The 16,527-nt window shown below is 39.6% G+C and overlaps 1 protein-coding gene across 1 annotated transcript in view; it reads right to left on the minus strand.

Moving 5' to 3' along the window:
- Nucleotides 1-16,527, minus strand: part of SLC25A21 (solute carrier family 25 member 21) — a 528,456-nt gene that overhangs the window by 145,718 nt on the left and 366,211 nt on the right. The window contains exon 3 of the mRNA XM_005695244.3: nucleotides 5,790-5,873. Coding sequence (XP_005695301.1) covers nucleotides 5,790-5,873 — 84 coding nt within the window. The remainder of the gene's footprint in view (nucleotides 1-5,789; nucleotides 5,874-16,527) is intronic.

The following is a 16,527-nucleotide window of genomic DNA, read 5'->3' on the forward strand; positions in this document are numbered from 1 at the left end:
CCCTAGCACAGTGTCTGGTACACTGAAGAAAATCAACATCATTTTCACATCTTTCTTTACCTATGCCACAAGGCTATCTTAAGTTCCGTTTAACTCCCTTTTCTCTTCATGTCAGAAAGAACGGTCACTAGGTGCTTTTGTTAGGGGAACTGCTGACTGAAACTGACTTCCCTGACCAGTTACCATGGTAATATTTGCATGAGTTATCTTACAAAAGAAGGTTCTGGTAAGGAATGTGGAGCTAACAAACAAGCTACCACCAACTGGAAGAATTTGGGAAAGGTTAAAAGGAGAGGGTAGACTCCAGTCCCCATGTCCTACCAACCTCCCAGAATCCTTCTTGCTGGAATCCACCTTGGCTGAGCGATGCACATGCCACCAGGAGTGCCCCTGAGTCACAGTGATTGGCCAGAGACAAACCAAACACTAACCTGATTACCATAAAACCTGAGACCGTGAGCCACGTGGAAGAGCAGTTCCCTTAGGTTCCCTGACCCTGCTGCGCTCCACCCCAGTGCCCCTTCCCAATAAAGTCTCTTGCTTGGTCAGCAATGCATCTCTTCGACAATTCATTTCAGGGTGTTAGACAAGAGCCCACTCTCAGGCCTTGGAAGTAGTCCCCCTTTCCTGCAATACTTTCAGAGAAGAGTGAGGAGGTAGGTAGTCCTGTTTTTTTTGTTTGTTTGTTTTTAAGCAAAATTTAGAATCCCTTCACCTATCTGGAACCATCTCAATCACTCTCTTTAGAGGAATTACAAGTACAGCAAAGACTAGAAGAACTCTCATGAGATACTTTGAAACAAAAGGAAATTAGGTATGATGCCTCGACGCATGGTAAATAGAGATACCAGCTACTCTTTTCCAGGACAAAATGAAGATTATTGGTTTTGAAGGCACCTAATCAAGCAGGCTAAATCTTTGTGTCTTCTGGGCTCATGATTATAGTAGATGGACCTGTTAGTATATTTTGCCAAACCAGAGAAAGATGAAAAATCATGGTGAAGACGGAGGTGCTCTCAATAGTGACAAATTCCTTTCCTGTGAGTTTTCTATAATGATGGCCTTTTTGGTAAAATCTAAGTAAAAACCTAGACAGCATATTAAAAAGGAGAGACATTACTTTGCCAACAAAGTTCCGTCTAGTCAAAGCTATGGTTTTCCCAGTGGTCATGTATGGATGTGAGAGTCAGATCATAAAGAAGGCTGAGCGTTGAAGAACTGATGCTTTTGACTGTGGGGTTGGAGAAGACTCTTGAGAGTCCCTTGGACTGCAAGGAGATCCAACCAGTCAATCCTACAGTAAATCTACCATGAATATTCATTGGAAGGACTAATGCTGAAGCTGAAGCTCCAATACTTTGGCCACCTGATGGAAAGAACTGACTCATTGGAAAAGACCCTGATGCTGGGAAAGACTGAAGGCAAGGAGAAGGGGATGACAGAGCATGAGATGATTGGGTGGCATCATCGACTAGATGGATAAGAATTTGAGCAGACTCTAAGAGTTGGTGAAGGACAGGAAGCCTGGTGTGCTGCAATCCATGCGGTTGCAAAAGAGTCGGACTTGACTGAGTGATTGAACTGAAGTGAATATGATGCTTCCACATAACAGAAATTCTTACTTAGAATTTGGAAGGTTTTTCAAAAGAAAACAAATTAACTTCACCTCTGTAAAACTGGGTTGAAAAACTATGCCTTTAATAGTAGCAAAGTGTATTTATACTTTTAAAAAATCTTAGAAGCAGTAAAGGGATCCAGATCCATGTGATTTAGATTTAGTTATTGTCTCGTAGAAATGTGAATTTTTTGGTCTGAGAGGTGGGGAACTGCATCTCTAAGAATGGTGACAAGCACCAATTCACTTTCTCAGAGTGGAGAAATGGAAGACTGCAGATTCCAAGTGCATTAACAGACTTTAATGTTTTTAAACAACAGAAAAGGACTAGCTTTCAAAACTTCTAACTTGCAGGGGCTGGGGTGAGGGGTTAGATAAGAAGAATGAAGAGAGATGAACTCTCCTAATTATATAAACAGTCAAATTGACTAGCACTAGCCTCTCTGTAGGCCACAGACCAAACTGGCCTCTATGTACCTGAGTGAAAAAATCATCTTTGAAAGCAGAGTGTACTCTAAGAGCTAACTGAGAAAATAAAAAAGAACTGTTTTACTAGGGAAAAAAATCAACACAGCATGCGTTAAAAGGTTTTCTTTTTTCTTTCTTTTTTAAACTTAAAGCTATGACATGCTCTTGCTCTGTATCAAAAAGCAGCTTTTTCTTTTGTATTTTTACAAATATTTCCATCTTTAAGACAAGAGCTTTCTGACTTTTGCTAACAATGTGTCCAGATCTAAAGGATTACAGAAAGAATGTCAATTTGCTTTAGAAGCAATTAAACCTACAGTCGAGGGAAAAGGCCAATTTTACTATGCAAGGACCACACATACTGTATGTTTGTTATATTACTTGATATCAAAGCAGAAACATCCAATTCTTCCTAAAACACACTTGAAATGAAGAGTCTGGCTATGGAATTCCCACATCCAATTCAGAGATATCTGTTACAGTTTACAGAACTGGGTAATGCTGACATTATTGTTTTACAGGAAAAAGATACTTTTACTGACTATATAATACACTATGGTTTCTTTAAATTTATATATATTTATTGGGTAAAATGAACATGATGTTGATCCTAATCACCATAAATGCAGGCATATTATCAATAACAGGTACCACATCACCAGAGGAACAGCAAGAATTTGCTGATTCTCTGTCATTGCTGCTGCTGCTGCTGCTGCTGCTGCTGCTAAAGCGGGTCAGTCGTGTCCAAGACTGCGCGACCCTATAGACGGCAGCCCACCAGGCTCCCCCGTCCCTGGGATTCTCCAGGCAAGAACACTGGAGTGGGTTGCCATTTCCTTCTCCAATGCATGAAAGTGAAAAGTGAAAGTGAAGTTGCTCAGTCATGTCCAACCCTTAGCGACCCCATGGACTGCAGCCCACCAGGCTCCTCCATCCATGGGATTTTCCAGGCAAGAGTACTGGAGTGGGGTGCCATTGCCTTCGCCCTCTCTGTCATTAGATGACCTCAAAATATTTAACAAGCCTTCATCGCTTCGGAGAAAGTGGTCAGTAGCAAGAATTATCATCTTTCTTCTTCATTTTGCATCATCATGATGTTGGTGTGATGGCTTTCATTCATTTGTTCAACATACCTTTGCCGAATATCTCTACTTAGTGCCAAACACGGGCATAGGGAATACGAGGGAAGTGAGACATGGCCATTAGCGAAATGTGTTCTTAGGGTGGGAGAAAAGAGATAGAAAAAAACCTCAGTAAACTAGGGTGGTGCCTGCAATATAACAGACCTGTGCATGGGGAATGAGCCTGGAGAAGAAGGGAGGCCATCCTAGGAAGGGCTTTGTACACCTAATCAGAAGCTTAGACTTTACCCTGCAGGCTATGTTTTTACATATTCCTGAAATACTCTAAAAATAAAATAACTAAAATAGTATGGTATTTGCATAGAGATAGAGAAATTAATGAAACAGAACAGAAAATGGAGAAACCAAATAGAAAATTTAACTGATAAATATATGCAAGTTTAATTAGACAAACAAACTAGCATTTCTAATTAGTGAATAAGGAATAGAATTTTTAACCAGTGGCATTTGGACAGTTGACTAACCATTTGAAGATAAAATTTGATTCCTATATGCCACACTGCACATTAAAAACAAATCTCAGATAGATTAAAGATTCAAATGTAAATGTTTATGATCTTGGGGTTTGAGGATGTCCTTTTTTAATGTGCCATCAGATATCACAAAGGAAAACAGATCTAATGACAAAATCACAATCTTCAAAGATCACAAACTTCTGGAAGGTTTAAGATATTATAGTTGTAAGACAAAGAGCAAGTGAGGAGAAATATTTGTAATTTATATAATAGTTAAATAAATTAACAAAAATATCTAACCTAAGAGAAATGGGCAAAGGACACAATTATGCAATTCATGGGAAAAAATGACAATGATATAAAAGTATGCTTGACCCCAATTACCATCAATGGAATTTTATTATGACAGTTTTCTTTTTTATCTGTTAGATTATAAACAGGAGATGCACATGAGTAACAGATATATCAAATAATGATTGATATGGTCTAATGTTTGAAAGAGTGTGGAGAGGTGAAAACTCTCAAATCCTAAGTCAGTACATACATTTGGAAGGTAATTTGGCAACATATGTGATACATGGTGTGCATCTCATTTGATAAGTCCATACCTAGCAACTTTTAAAAACAGAAATTAAAAAAGTAAAAAAATAGTAAAAATCTGGAAACAACCTAGTGGGCCACCAAAGGGGATTAATTTAACAAGCTGCAGTATGTAGATAAATAAATTACTATGCTGTTGTTCAAAAGAACCTGCTGGCGTGGAACATCAACAACATATGTTTAACTGAAATGAACAATTAGCAAAACAGTATACCCAGTAAATTCTGCTAAGAAAGATAGTGAACTACAAAGGTTAGGAACATGGGCTTTGGGGAAAAGTTGACTTGATTTGAGTCCAAGATTCATAATTTACCAGATACGTGAAAATTAACTTTTCTGAATCTTGGTTTCTTCATCCATCTAACTTGAATGGATGCTCACAGAACCTACCTCAAAGAGCTATATGGAAAATTCCTAGTGCATAGTAAAGGCTAAATCTAGTTGTTATTATTACTGTTGGAGAAGGCAATGGCACCCCACTCCTGTATTCTTGCTTGGAAAATCCCATGGATGGAGGAGCCTGGTAGGCTGCAGTCCATGGGATCCCTAAGAGTCAGGCACGACTGAGTGACTTCACTTTCACTTTTCACTTTTTCATGCTTTGGAGAAGGAAGTGGCAACCCACTCCAGTGTTCTTGCCTGGAGAATCCCAGGGATGGGGGAGCCTGGTGGGCTGCCGTCTATGGGGTCGCACAGAGCTGGACACGACTGAAGCAACTTAGCAGCAGGCAGCATTATTACTGTTATCATTTTGGTATAATTATTATTGTCAACCAATTCTCTTATGAAAACAACTTCAAAACGCAAATCTAAAATCCTTTGTAAAATTATTTATGCTTGATAGAATCTTTAACTGAATCTATACATCAAAGACAATTTTAGTTTATGTAACAAAAATATTCTATTTATCTGATCATCTAATAGACAGGATGATGAACTTGACACATCAGTTTTTGACAACAGTACGTTTTGATAGAATATTCATAAACCAGAATGCAAATAAGGAGCACATTTGGGCACTATATTTAAAAAACAAAATAAACAACAATCACATTTAGACATCTCCAGTTATAAGAACTTTGAAAAGCTTTAACAGCACAAATTAAAAATTGTCCTATAGTCATCAAATTATTTTTAATAAAGGATATTATTAATATCCTTTTTGAGGTAGTTATCTGTGTGCATGAATGCTGAGTCACTTCAATCATGTTCGACTCTCTGTGACCCCATGACTGTAGCCCCTCAGGCTCCTCGGTCCACGGGATTCTCCAGGCAAGAATACTGGAGTGGGTTGCCATGCCCTCCTCCAGGGAGTTTCTATCATATGCATATTTAATTTTCAACTGTATTATCAGGAAAAATATGCACAAAAATAGAAAAACACCTTTTTCAATATTTTTCCCTACTAAGACTAGGAAAATAAATCATTCAAAATGAGAAAATAGGTTATGTAGTAATATATTAAAATGCCTACATCAACACACAGATTGTGTGAAGAACCATACATACCCTTCCGTGTGGAAAATCATTCGAAAGCTGTCTCCTAAGCTTTTATAACTGTTTGGATCAGTTGCACATCTCTGAATCTGGAACCTAGAAACAAAATCAAACAAACAAAAAAATCCAAGTTGAAGATTTCTTCAAATGGCTTTTCTCATTTTTCAAAGTCTTAGGAGACTCAGCCTTTTCAGATTAACCTAAAATATTCTGGCTTTTGCTATAGATTTTACTGATTTATTTGCCTAATATAATCTTTACCTTATTTTTGTAGCCTTTAAAATTATGATATTTCTCTGTGCTTTAATAGAACTGCAAAAAGTGTGTTTTTCCATCTGTTTCTTAGGCAGATGCACCCTGAGGCATTTATGCTTTTTTCCTTTGTAAAAACCACATGCATATGTCATAGATTGTTTTAATGTATAATTCAGAAATCTGAAGATGCATATGAAACAAATAAGTAGCTCTATTTCTTATCTTAATTAGTGCTCTTTGATGGTAATTTAATACAAAGGTTAAAAATACAGAGCAGCTAATATGGCCTAACTTTGATCCTGATGATGAATTTGGAATTCATTCTGGCAGACAGGAGCCCTTGTTTGGAGCAAGAGTTCAGGGCATACCGTGATACCATTTACTATCACGACTTCATAATGGAGCAGAGTTGATCATTAGGAGTAGTTCAGATTGCCTGGACTTGCACAGAACCACAGTGCTCCACATGTAGTGTGTGTGCTTAAACAAAATTCTTTTTTTTCTTCTTCTTTTTGGGTATGATCGTGCATCTCAGAATTCTAACCTTCAAAATGTGAAAGTTTCCAGTATGAAGGTCTTAACTTATTATTTTTTATCTTACCTGGGGGTTTGTTTTTAATGAGATTTATGACAAGTGCTCTCATTTCCCTACATCCTGGCTCTTTACTTTTGTTTTTTTTTTAGTCTGCCTACCCCTTGTGTTTAACTTCCTTGTCCCAACTCTAAGGTAAGGCCCTTCCCCCTTCTGTACATCCCTCCACAATCTTAGCAAGCCTTTAAAAATAGAAGTTCTCAGATATACCTCTAATAGTGTCTACTCTGAGATGCTTTCCTCAGATTGTTGGATTTATGACATGATCACAACTTCTACCTCTGAGAGTGATTTATTTTATAGTTCTAGGCCCCCAGGAATTAAGCTGAAAACTAACACATATATCACAGAAAAGAGAGACTATTTTGCTTTGTTTGAAGTGGTTGGAAAGAACACTATATGGTAAGACTGGCAAGTGAGGCTGGATTACATTTAACTTTGTAAAGTGGAGAGTTGCTGAACATGATTGTGCAGGACAGTTGCCATCCTAAGATGAGGGAATTGATTCTTCTAGTTCAGTTCAGTTCAGTTCAGTTGCTCAGTCGTGTCCGACTCTTTGCGACCCCATGAATCGCAGCACGCCAGGCCTCCCTGTCCATCACCAACTCCTGGAGTTCACTCAAACTCATGTCCATCGAGTTGGTGATGCCATCCAGCCATCTCATCCTCTGTCATACCCTTCTCCTCCTACCCCCAATCCCTCCCAGCATCAGAGTCTTTTCCAGTGAGTCAACTCTTCGCATGAGGTGGCCAAAGTATTGGAGTTTCAGCTTTAGCGTCAGTCCTTCCAATGAACACCCAGGACTGATCTCCTTCAGAATGGACTGGTTGGATCTCCTTGCAGTCCAAGGGACTCTCAAGAGTCTTCTCCAACACCACAGTTCAAAAACATCAATTCTTTGGCGCTCAGCTTTCTTCAGTAGATTACTTGAAACATACAAATTCCTAATAAAATATTTACTGTCTGATTGGGTGGATTAGAATGGGAGTATGGAGGGCAGAACAATGATGAAGGCAATTATGACAGTCTGGGTAAAGATAATGATGCCAGAATATGAATGGAGGTTAAGAGAAATGTCATAAAAAAGGTGAGCTTGTTGGGTGATCCTTTTTCTCTTTAAATCAAACTTTTTTTTTAAATGATACATTTAACATGATCCTCTCTTGATCCTCATCAACTCAGAAAGCAATAATAGTAAGTCCTAGATTTAGTATTGCTGAAGTTTGCACCCCTGTGTGCTCATTCACTCTGCTGCGCCCAACTCTTTCTGACCCCAGAGATTTGTGTGTGCTCACTCACTCAGTTGTGTCTGACTGTTTCTGACCCCACGGACTGTAGTCTGCCAGGCTCCTTCCTCTGTCCATGGAATTTCCCAGGCAACAATACTGGAGCAGGTTTCCAGTTTTCTTCTCCAGGGGATCTTCCTGACCCAGGGATCGAACCCGTGTCTCCTGCATTGGCAGGTGAATTCTTTATCACTGAGCCACCTGGGAAGCCCCGAAGTTCATTAACCTTTGTCAAATTCCCTTCTAGATGCTTTTCTCCCAAATTACTAAGTATTTTTTTTTTTAATATTTGCCATATGAAATAATATGGTATGGATTTTACAAAAACCCAGGGAATTATCCTCACTCTTGAGAAGCACAATAAATAAATGAGAAAAAACAACTGATAATATAAGGAAAACTATCCAAAATGTCAAGTAGCATCAGCATAAGTTGCCCAGGTGTTCATCAGAGGGAGCAATTACTGCTTTCTGCAGAGTCAGGAAGGATCTGAGGAAGCAGAAGGGATTGAAGCTGCTCCTGTAGGATTCAGAGAGACAAAAAGAGTAAGAAAGAGGAAGCATTCCAGTGAGGAAATAAGAGAGGAAAAGACGGCCTCTTAAGAGATGTGAAGGAAAAGATCTCCTACCACGACAACCTCATGCATATCCTCTAGGATGGATGTTTCAGCACCCTGCTGGTGGCATTCAGCTGCCCAGGGTGGGTGGAGACCTGAGCAGGTTAGAGGATGGTGTTTATGAGATCAAGTCAGCAACCAATATAGAGCATTTGGCTTTTTCCTGCTCCTCAGCATTTCAGCTAACTCTGTGGCCATCTCACAGTCACGTGACTGGTCCTAGAAGGAACTGTGAGGCAGCAGAAGGACCAAAGTAACTTTCTTACCAAAGTAATGGCAAGAAAATCGACCTTAGCTCCTCTCTTACTGATGAGGTTAGAGATATCAGCTTTGTCTATGATGTCTGCAGGTTCCAGTAATACCAGGGTGGGTCCTCTCTTAGCTCATGCAAAAATAAAACACAGGGTACATTTATTTCTTAATTATTTAGTTATCTAACTTGGCTATTGGAAGTTTAGTATTTCACTCACTGGTTGCAATTTCTTTCTTTTTTCAATATCCAAACAGATATTTCCAATACACTATTCTCAGTTAATGAATTCTTGAATACTTACTATTAGGTACTCCACTATTTGGGACATTTTGAAGAAAAGTAGACATAATCCTGCCCTTTAGAAGCTTATAGTTAAGTGAAGGAGATATACAAATAGATGATTACCGTATGCAAGGAATAATGTTTAGGAATATATTTCGGAGTATCACATGTCAGCCAATGAGTTTTGCTAGTCCTGAATAAACACTATTATTACTCTTAGGAGAGATGATCTCCCATCTGCGGCCAACTGAAAATATTATAGCACTACACAGAAACAGTGGAGGGAAAAGGGAAAATGAGGAGTATATATTTGGGCTGAATATATGTGATTAAACTTTGTGTGTTTGTGTGTCTTAAGTCACTCAGTCATGTCCGACTCTTTGCGACCCCACAGATTGTAGCCTGCCAGGCTTCTCTGTCCATGGGATTCTCCAGGCAAGAATACTGGAGTGAACTGCCATTCCCTTCTCCAGAGGATCTTCCTGACCTAGGGATTTAACCCTGGTCTCCTGCATTGCAGGCAGATTCTTTATCGGTTGAGCTACAGGGAAGTCCTGTGATTAAACTTTATCCTCCCACTTCAAAACTGGCAGCAAGGACAGTTGGTGGAATCTTTGAGGAGTGTTCCATTTAGAAGCTATCTGTCTGATGAGCGATGCTGTGATCATTACAAACAGGAGTGGCAACATCAAAACAGTATCGCATGAGGAAGAGAGTCCACAGGCTATGCTGTAGACCAGTGCAAAAGGATGGGCAGACATGGTAAACACTAATTCTTCCATCAAACCTCCTACCATTCCTTACTCTCCTGAAGCAGCTGGAGGTCCCATTAAGCAGGCTAGGGCAAGTACAGCTGTCTCTTCTACTGCACATCTCACATAGTGGCAAGTCTACTCTCTGCAGAGAAGGTCCATGCTGCATTTAGTTCCACTACACATGACTTATTCTGATCACAGAGTTATCAGTTCTTCTAAGGAATCTGTTTCAAGTCGATATAATTACAGTGCATTTTGGCCAATCATGTAAAATAGCAATTTCCTTCTTCCTCTCCATTACATTTCAGCAACTTAAAAGGTTTCTCTCTTGGATTGAGGCTTTACATCAGCATTTTCCAAGCTGCGTTCTGTGCTAACAAATTCTCTCTATGCTCGGGGAGACAATTTTCCAGTTACGTAATACAACTCTTTGTAAAATTACAAAGGCAAAGCCACACTACTCCTGATTGTGTTTAGAAGAAAAGATTGGACTTGCCCATTGTCCTAATAAAAGCAGCTTAGACACATCTGGAATCTCCATTTGAGTAACGTCTTTTTATTAGAATGAAAACTTGCTGCCAAATGGGCAAATTGGACAATGGAGTAATACTTAAGAAATATTCAGTGCCTAATATCAGATCAGAATGAAACACAGGGAAAGGAGTGTGGCTCAGACCTTATGCTCCATTGCCCAGAAGTCAGCAGTCTCATGTGGTGTGGGGCCAGTGAGCCTGGTATTGCACTTCTTAGAGTTGGGAGGAAACAGCCATACCATCTCCTGCACCATAGATGTTAGTATGAAGCAAGTTACTGTTGTAGTTTCCACAGGGCAAGGAAGAGATGCTCCATGTTCATAAGCAAGTGTATAAGCATATTTTTAAAAGCCAAGAATGTTCTCACTCACTAAAGTATTTTTCTTTCAACTGGACAAGAACTATTACTGCAGTATTTTCGCTAACTTACTGGTGGACTTAGTCAGTGATACCAAAGTCTGTTGCTGATTCTTAGCATGGTTAGAAATGCTGCTTTAGGCATTCAGTTTGTCTGAGCACTGTCTAAGACACCACAAGAAAGATATGTCTTGAGAAATACAACAATTTTGCTGCCTTAAAAGCTGTAGAATGAATTCTTTGAAAATTCCTAAATGTCAAACTTATACAATGCCTTTATTTCCAAAGTAAATTTTATATCTATCATCTTCATCTACTGTTGGCTGACAGTGTCTATACTGAAAAGTGGAGGCTTCAGGGCACACACACAGACAGAGGCACATAAATATATGTGTATATACATGTATCATGTATATGTGATCTATATGCTTATATGAATGGTGGCAATTGAGTTGCAAAAAGTCAGATTAGGGTAGGTGATAAGACTTGTTCTGAAGATATATTTGCATAGCACATACCTTGCATTTAGTTAGATTGCATGATTATTTGTGGTGCTTTAGGGCTGGGAAAAGGAAAGATACAAGCATCTGAATGCAGAGTTCCAAAGAATAGCAAGAAGAGATAAGAAAGCCTTCTTCAGCAATCAATGCAAAGAAATAGAGGAAAAGAATAGAATGGCAAAGACTAGAGATCTCTTCAAGCAAATTAGAGATACCAAGGGAACATTTCATGCAAAGATGGGCTCGATAAAGGACAGAAATCGTATGGACCTAACAGAAGCAGAAGATATTAAGAACAGGTGGCAAGAATACACAGAAAAACTGTACAAAAAAGATCTTCACGACCCAGATAATCACGATGGTGTGATCACTCATCTAGAGCCAGACATCCTGGAATGTGAAGTCAAGTGGGCCTTAGAAAGCATCACTATGAACAAAGCTAGTGGAAGTGATGGAATTCCTATTGAGCTATTTCAAATCCTGAAAGATGATGCTCTGAAAGTGCTGCACTCAATATGCCAGCAAATTTGGAAAACTCAGCAGTGGCCACAGGACTGGAAAAGGTCCGTTTTCATTCCAATCCCAAACAAAGGCAATGCCAAAGAATGCTCAACTACCGCACAATTGCACTCATCTCACATGCTAGTAAAGTAATGCTCAAAATTCTCCAAGCCAGGCTTCAGCAATACGTGAACTGTGAACTCCCTGATGTTCAAGCTGGTTTTAGAAAAGGCAGAGGAACCAGAGATCAAATTGCCAATATCTGCTGGATCATGGAAAAAGCAAGAGAGTTCCAGAAAAACATCTATTTCTGCTTTATTGACTATGCCAAAGCCTTTGACTGTGTGGATCACAATAAACGGTGGAAAATTCTGAAAGAGATGGGAATACTAGACCACCTGACCTGCCTCTTGAGAAATCTGTATGCAGGTCAGGAAGCAACAGTTAGAACTGGACATGGAACAACAGACTGGTTCCAAATAGGAAAAGGAGTACGTCAAGGCTGTATATTGTCACCCTGCTTATTTAACTTATATGCAGAGTACATCATGAGAAATGCTGGACTGGAAGAAACACAAGCTGGAATCAAGATTTCCGGGAGAAATATCAATAACCTCAGATATGCAGATGATACCACCCTTATGGCAGAAAGTGAAGAGGAACTAAAAAGCCTCTTGACAAAAGTGAAAGTGGAGAGTGAAAAAGTTGGCTTAAAGCTCAACATTCAGAAAACTAAGATCATGTCATACGGTGCCATCACTTCATGGGAAATAGATGGGGAAACAGTGGAAACAGTGTCAGACTTTATTTTGGGGGGCTCCAAAATCACTGCAGATGGTGATTGCAGCCACAAAATTAAAAGACGCTTACTCGTTGGAAGAAAAGTTATGACCAACCTAGATAGTATATTCAAAAGCAGAGACGTTACTTTGCTGACTAAGGTCCATCTAGTCAAGGCTATGGTTTTTCGTGTGGTCATGTATGGATGTGAGAGTTGGACTGTGAAGAAGGCTGAGCACCGAAGAATTGATGCTTTTGAACTGTGGTGTTGGAGAAGACTCTTGTGAGTCCCTTGGATTGCAAGGAGATCCAACCAGTCCATCCTAAAGGAGATCAGCCCTGGAATTTCTTTGGAAGGATGATGCTAAAGCTGAAACTCCAGTACTTTGGCCACCTCATGCAAAGAGTTGACTCATTGGAAAAGACTCTGATGCTGGGAGGGGTTGGGGGCAGGAGGAGAAGGGGACAACCGAGGATGAGATGGCTGGATGGCATCACGGACTCGATGGATGTGAGTCCAAGTGAACTCTGGGAGTTGGTGATGAACAGGGAGGCCTGGCATGCTGCAATTCATGGGGTCGCAAAGAGTCAGACATGACTGAGCAACTGAACTGAGGGCTGGGAAACAAAGAGGATTTGGAAATTGGGCAAAAGCCATCCTAACTCATCTCTTTTGCACTGCCACCAATCCTAAGCAAAGCAAAGAGAATGGTGGGTTTTATTTTTAGCATCATCTCCAGATCCTTTTCTGGTCCAGGAATATCCTAATGCTCTCTCCTACCTTGCTCTTAGAAGAGCATTCACACCATTTATTTATCCTTATTGTGTCTTTTTGGGTTTCCCAGGTGGCTCAGTGGGTAAAGACTCCACCTGCAATGTAGGAGACTCAAGAGATGCAGGCTCAATCCCTGGGTCAGGAAGATCTCATGGAGGAGGATATGGCAACCCACTCCAGTATTCTTGCCAAGAAAATCCCATGGACAGAGGAGCCTAGTGGGCTATAATCCATGGGGTCTTAAAGAGTCAGACACAACCAAAGTGACTGAGCAGGCATACATTGTGGTTTTTAATTTGATATGCTCTCTTCCAGAACTTGTCCCCTGTTACAGGGATTTTGGGTCTCAAGGAAGAGGCAGAAAGAATCGGTTTTTTTTAGGGTGAGGATGCTTGGGTACCTTCACCACCAGAGACAGCCCCCAGTGGTTCTTGTCTCCCTGAGTGGACTTTTATGCTATCATCATGCACTGCTCCGTAAAAACTACACCTTTGTGTTAAAGGAGGTGAGGTGCTTGGGAAACTGAGACACTGTCTAGGAAACACTAGTTTTGCTTCCAGTGCTGCCGCCAAAAAATAGTGTAAACTGGTGAGAACTATAATCGAATCCCTCCTTACCTTTCTCCTCGGTGGTAAAATGGCACCACAGACACTAGAGGACACTTGACTTTGAAGGGACAGTGACATACTGACTTAACATTGGACTTTGTTAGCCATAAGAGATAAGAAACATTTCATTTTGCTTCGTAAAACCCCAAATTGCATATTTTATAAGGGTGAGAGACTGCTAATAAAACTTGTACACTGACAATAAGTGGTGATGAGCCTAAGGAAACTCCCTGCAGAGATCTTTGTAAATGTGCTGTGAACAAAGATTATTAGTAATTACCAGAATGTTACACGTGCTCCTTAATAACACTTAAGAAACCCACTAATGAATCAGAGATTAACAGACTAAAGGTTTGCAATTACAGAACACATTAAAAGGATAACTGTAGGAAGATTAAATAAAGGTTCTAATTCACTGTAATTAGCCTATCTTACTGAAATAAGACGTTGTTCCTACAGAGTATGTTTGCTTGCTTACTGGTTGGTTGAGCATGGCCAAATTACTGAACAGGCCAAGACACGTCTGAGAATTTGAAATTCAGGTGTGCATGCCTACCTTACAAACTTTGGAGAAAGGCCCTATAAAGCACATCTGTAGAGAAATTCCCACCAAGTATGTTGTTTCCTGTACTCTGAAAAATTACCTTACACTGAAGCTGCCCCAAGAGAAGAAATACCCCTTCCCATGAAAGGCTAACCACTGAACTGAAGGGGGAAGGGGCCATGCAGTCATCCCTGCAAAGGGACCACGTCGGGTGGTGGAGAGTTGAGGCTGCTGACTTAGGAGATCAGTCTGTCAGTTTTCTTTAGCAAGTGCTGAGGAGAAAGGTTTTCTTCTAACATTTCTCTATTGTCCATAGCCTTCTTGTTCTAATTTTAAGTCCCTGGTGATGGTGAATGGTAATTAAAAAAAAATCTTAGCTATGGGTATTTTGTTTTACTTCAGACTAAATATAACAAAAATCCACATACTGTTGCCTTAGCCATGATGAACAAAAGAGCCCTTTAATCATGTTGGAAGGGTGTGGTTTACAGTTAGGACCCAGATTTTGGTCTCAACTTTTCCCAAGACCTCCATCAGCACAAGGGGCAAGGTTAAGAGTCTGGGAGACCCAACAATGGAAACCACAGGTCCTGCTTTCAGGAATGGAATAAATGTGGGCTGGGGGGCAGATACAGGGAGATGTAGTAATTAGTTATAAAATAAGAATAAGACAGGACACAATATTTAATAGAGATTCTAGGAATTTAGTCCATCTGCAGTTTAAGCATTGCCTTTGCTTGCTGGGTTCACAATCTAGTCACAATCTAGGCCTGGCATCAATTAACACCCTAAAATAAGGCTAACAAATCCACAAGGGTCATGCGTTTGGCTCTGCCTCAGCAGTGATCACAGACTGAAATTCAAAAGCCGTACTCACATATTTGGCTGCTCATCAAATTATCCTGACAGTTCAGGGGGGAAAAGGTACTTCTTCTGATGGTTGCTCGGTCATCTAAGAGGGAGTCTCTTTATATAGGAAGTAGGTGCCTTTACCTGGTAAAAATTAAGATGTCCTTTGTCTGTTTAAAGTCTGAATGTCTTTACTAGGAATACGTGGGTTGGGCTATGCTTTGGCTTAGTGTTTATGATATTGTAAAGAAGACCAATAAATTTCTCTCTGTTATTATAAAACAGTTTATAATTTTGAAGAAACACGTAACCTGGAGTGCTCAGTCAACCTAGATAATTACTACAGATAAGGTAATAACATCTTGGCAAGGCCACAAAAGTGAGGGAAATCTTCTGTGCCATGTAATTTTGAACAAGTTTTTGAACAAAGCCTCAAAAATATTATCTCTCTGAAATATCAGATCAACCCAGATAGCCTGATTATACTTTTGGTGATTTCCTGTGATCCGAGACACCTCTAATTGCAGTCTCCTTTCACAAGCCAGGGAGATTTACAACCTGATAGCCTGTGACTGTACATTGTACAATTCACACTTCGACAGTACACTTAAATATCCAGTAAATGGCTCATCATTTTGTTAACCACAAATTTTGTTACAATAAACATTTACCTATGTGTCCTGATTAATGTGATGAAATAGACCTAGTTTCATACATCTTACACAATTATAAGGTATTCTTAGTATTTTGGACCTGGTAAAATTTGACATTGTAAAATGAATCATGATAAGAGAGTTTATTCTACTGTCTGGCACAACTTCTTCCAGTTGTTTTTATTACTTAAGGGATAATAACTAAGTACACTGACAATATAATTCTACAATTTATTTTAATGAAAATATGCTAGTTAACAAGTCAGAGACAAATGATCATTAGAGATTACAACCTAAATCTAATAATGTTAAACCACAAGCAGTAAAACAGGCTAATTGACAGAGCTATATGATTAAAATGCTCCAAGCATAAACTGGTCTCAATTAAAACTTTGACTAGCGTGTCTTTCAGTCATTTTGCTTTGTAAACTACCAGTCACATTATAAACTATGCTTAATATTAGATGATAATGCTACCACTCTTTGAAAAGACATATATGTGTAGGTATCATATCTATATTGAATTAAAATTCACTCTTAACGCCAACAAATGACCTCACACCCGAACACACCTATCTATATTTCCCAAGTACATTAACAGAGGCTGGCC

The sequence above is a fragment of the Capra hircus genome, chromosome 21 (genome assembly GCF_001704415.2).
Source record: "Capra hircus breed San Clemente chromosome 21, ASM170441v1, whole genome shotgun sequence".
Lineage (NCBI taxonomy): Eukaryota > Metazoa > Chordata > Mammalia > Artiodactyla > Bovidae > Capra > Capra hircus.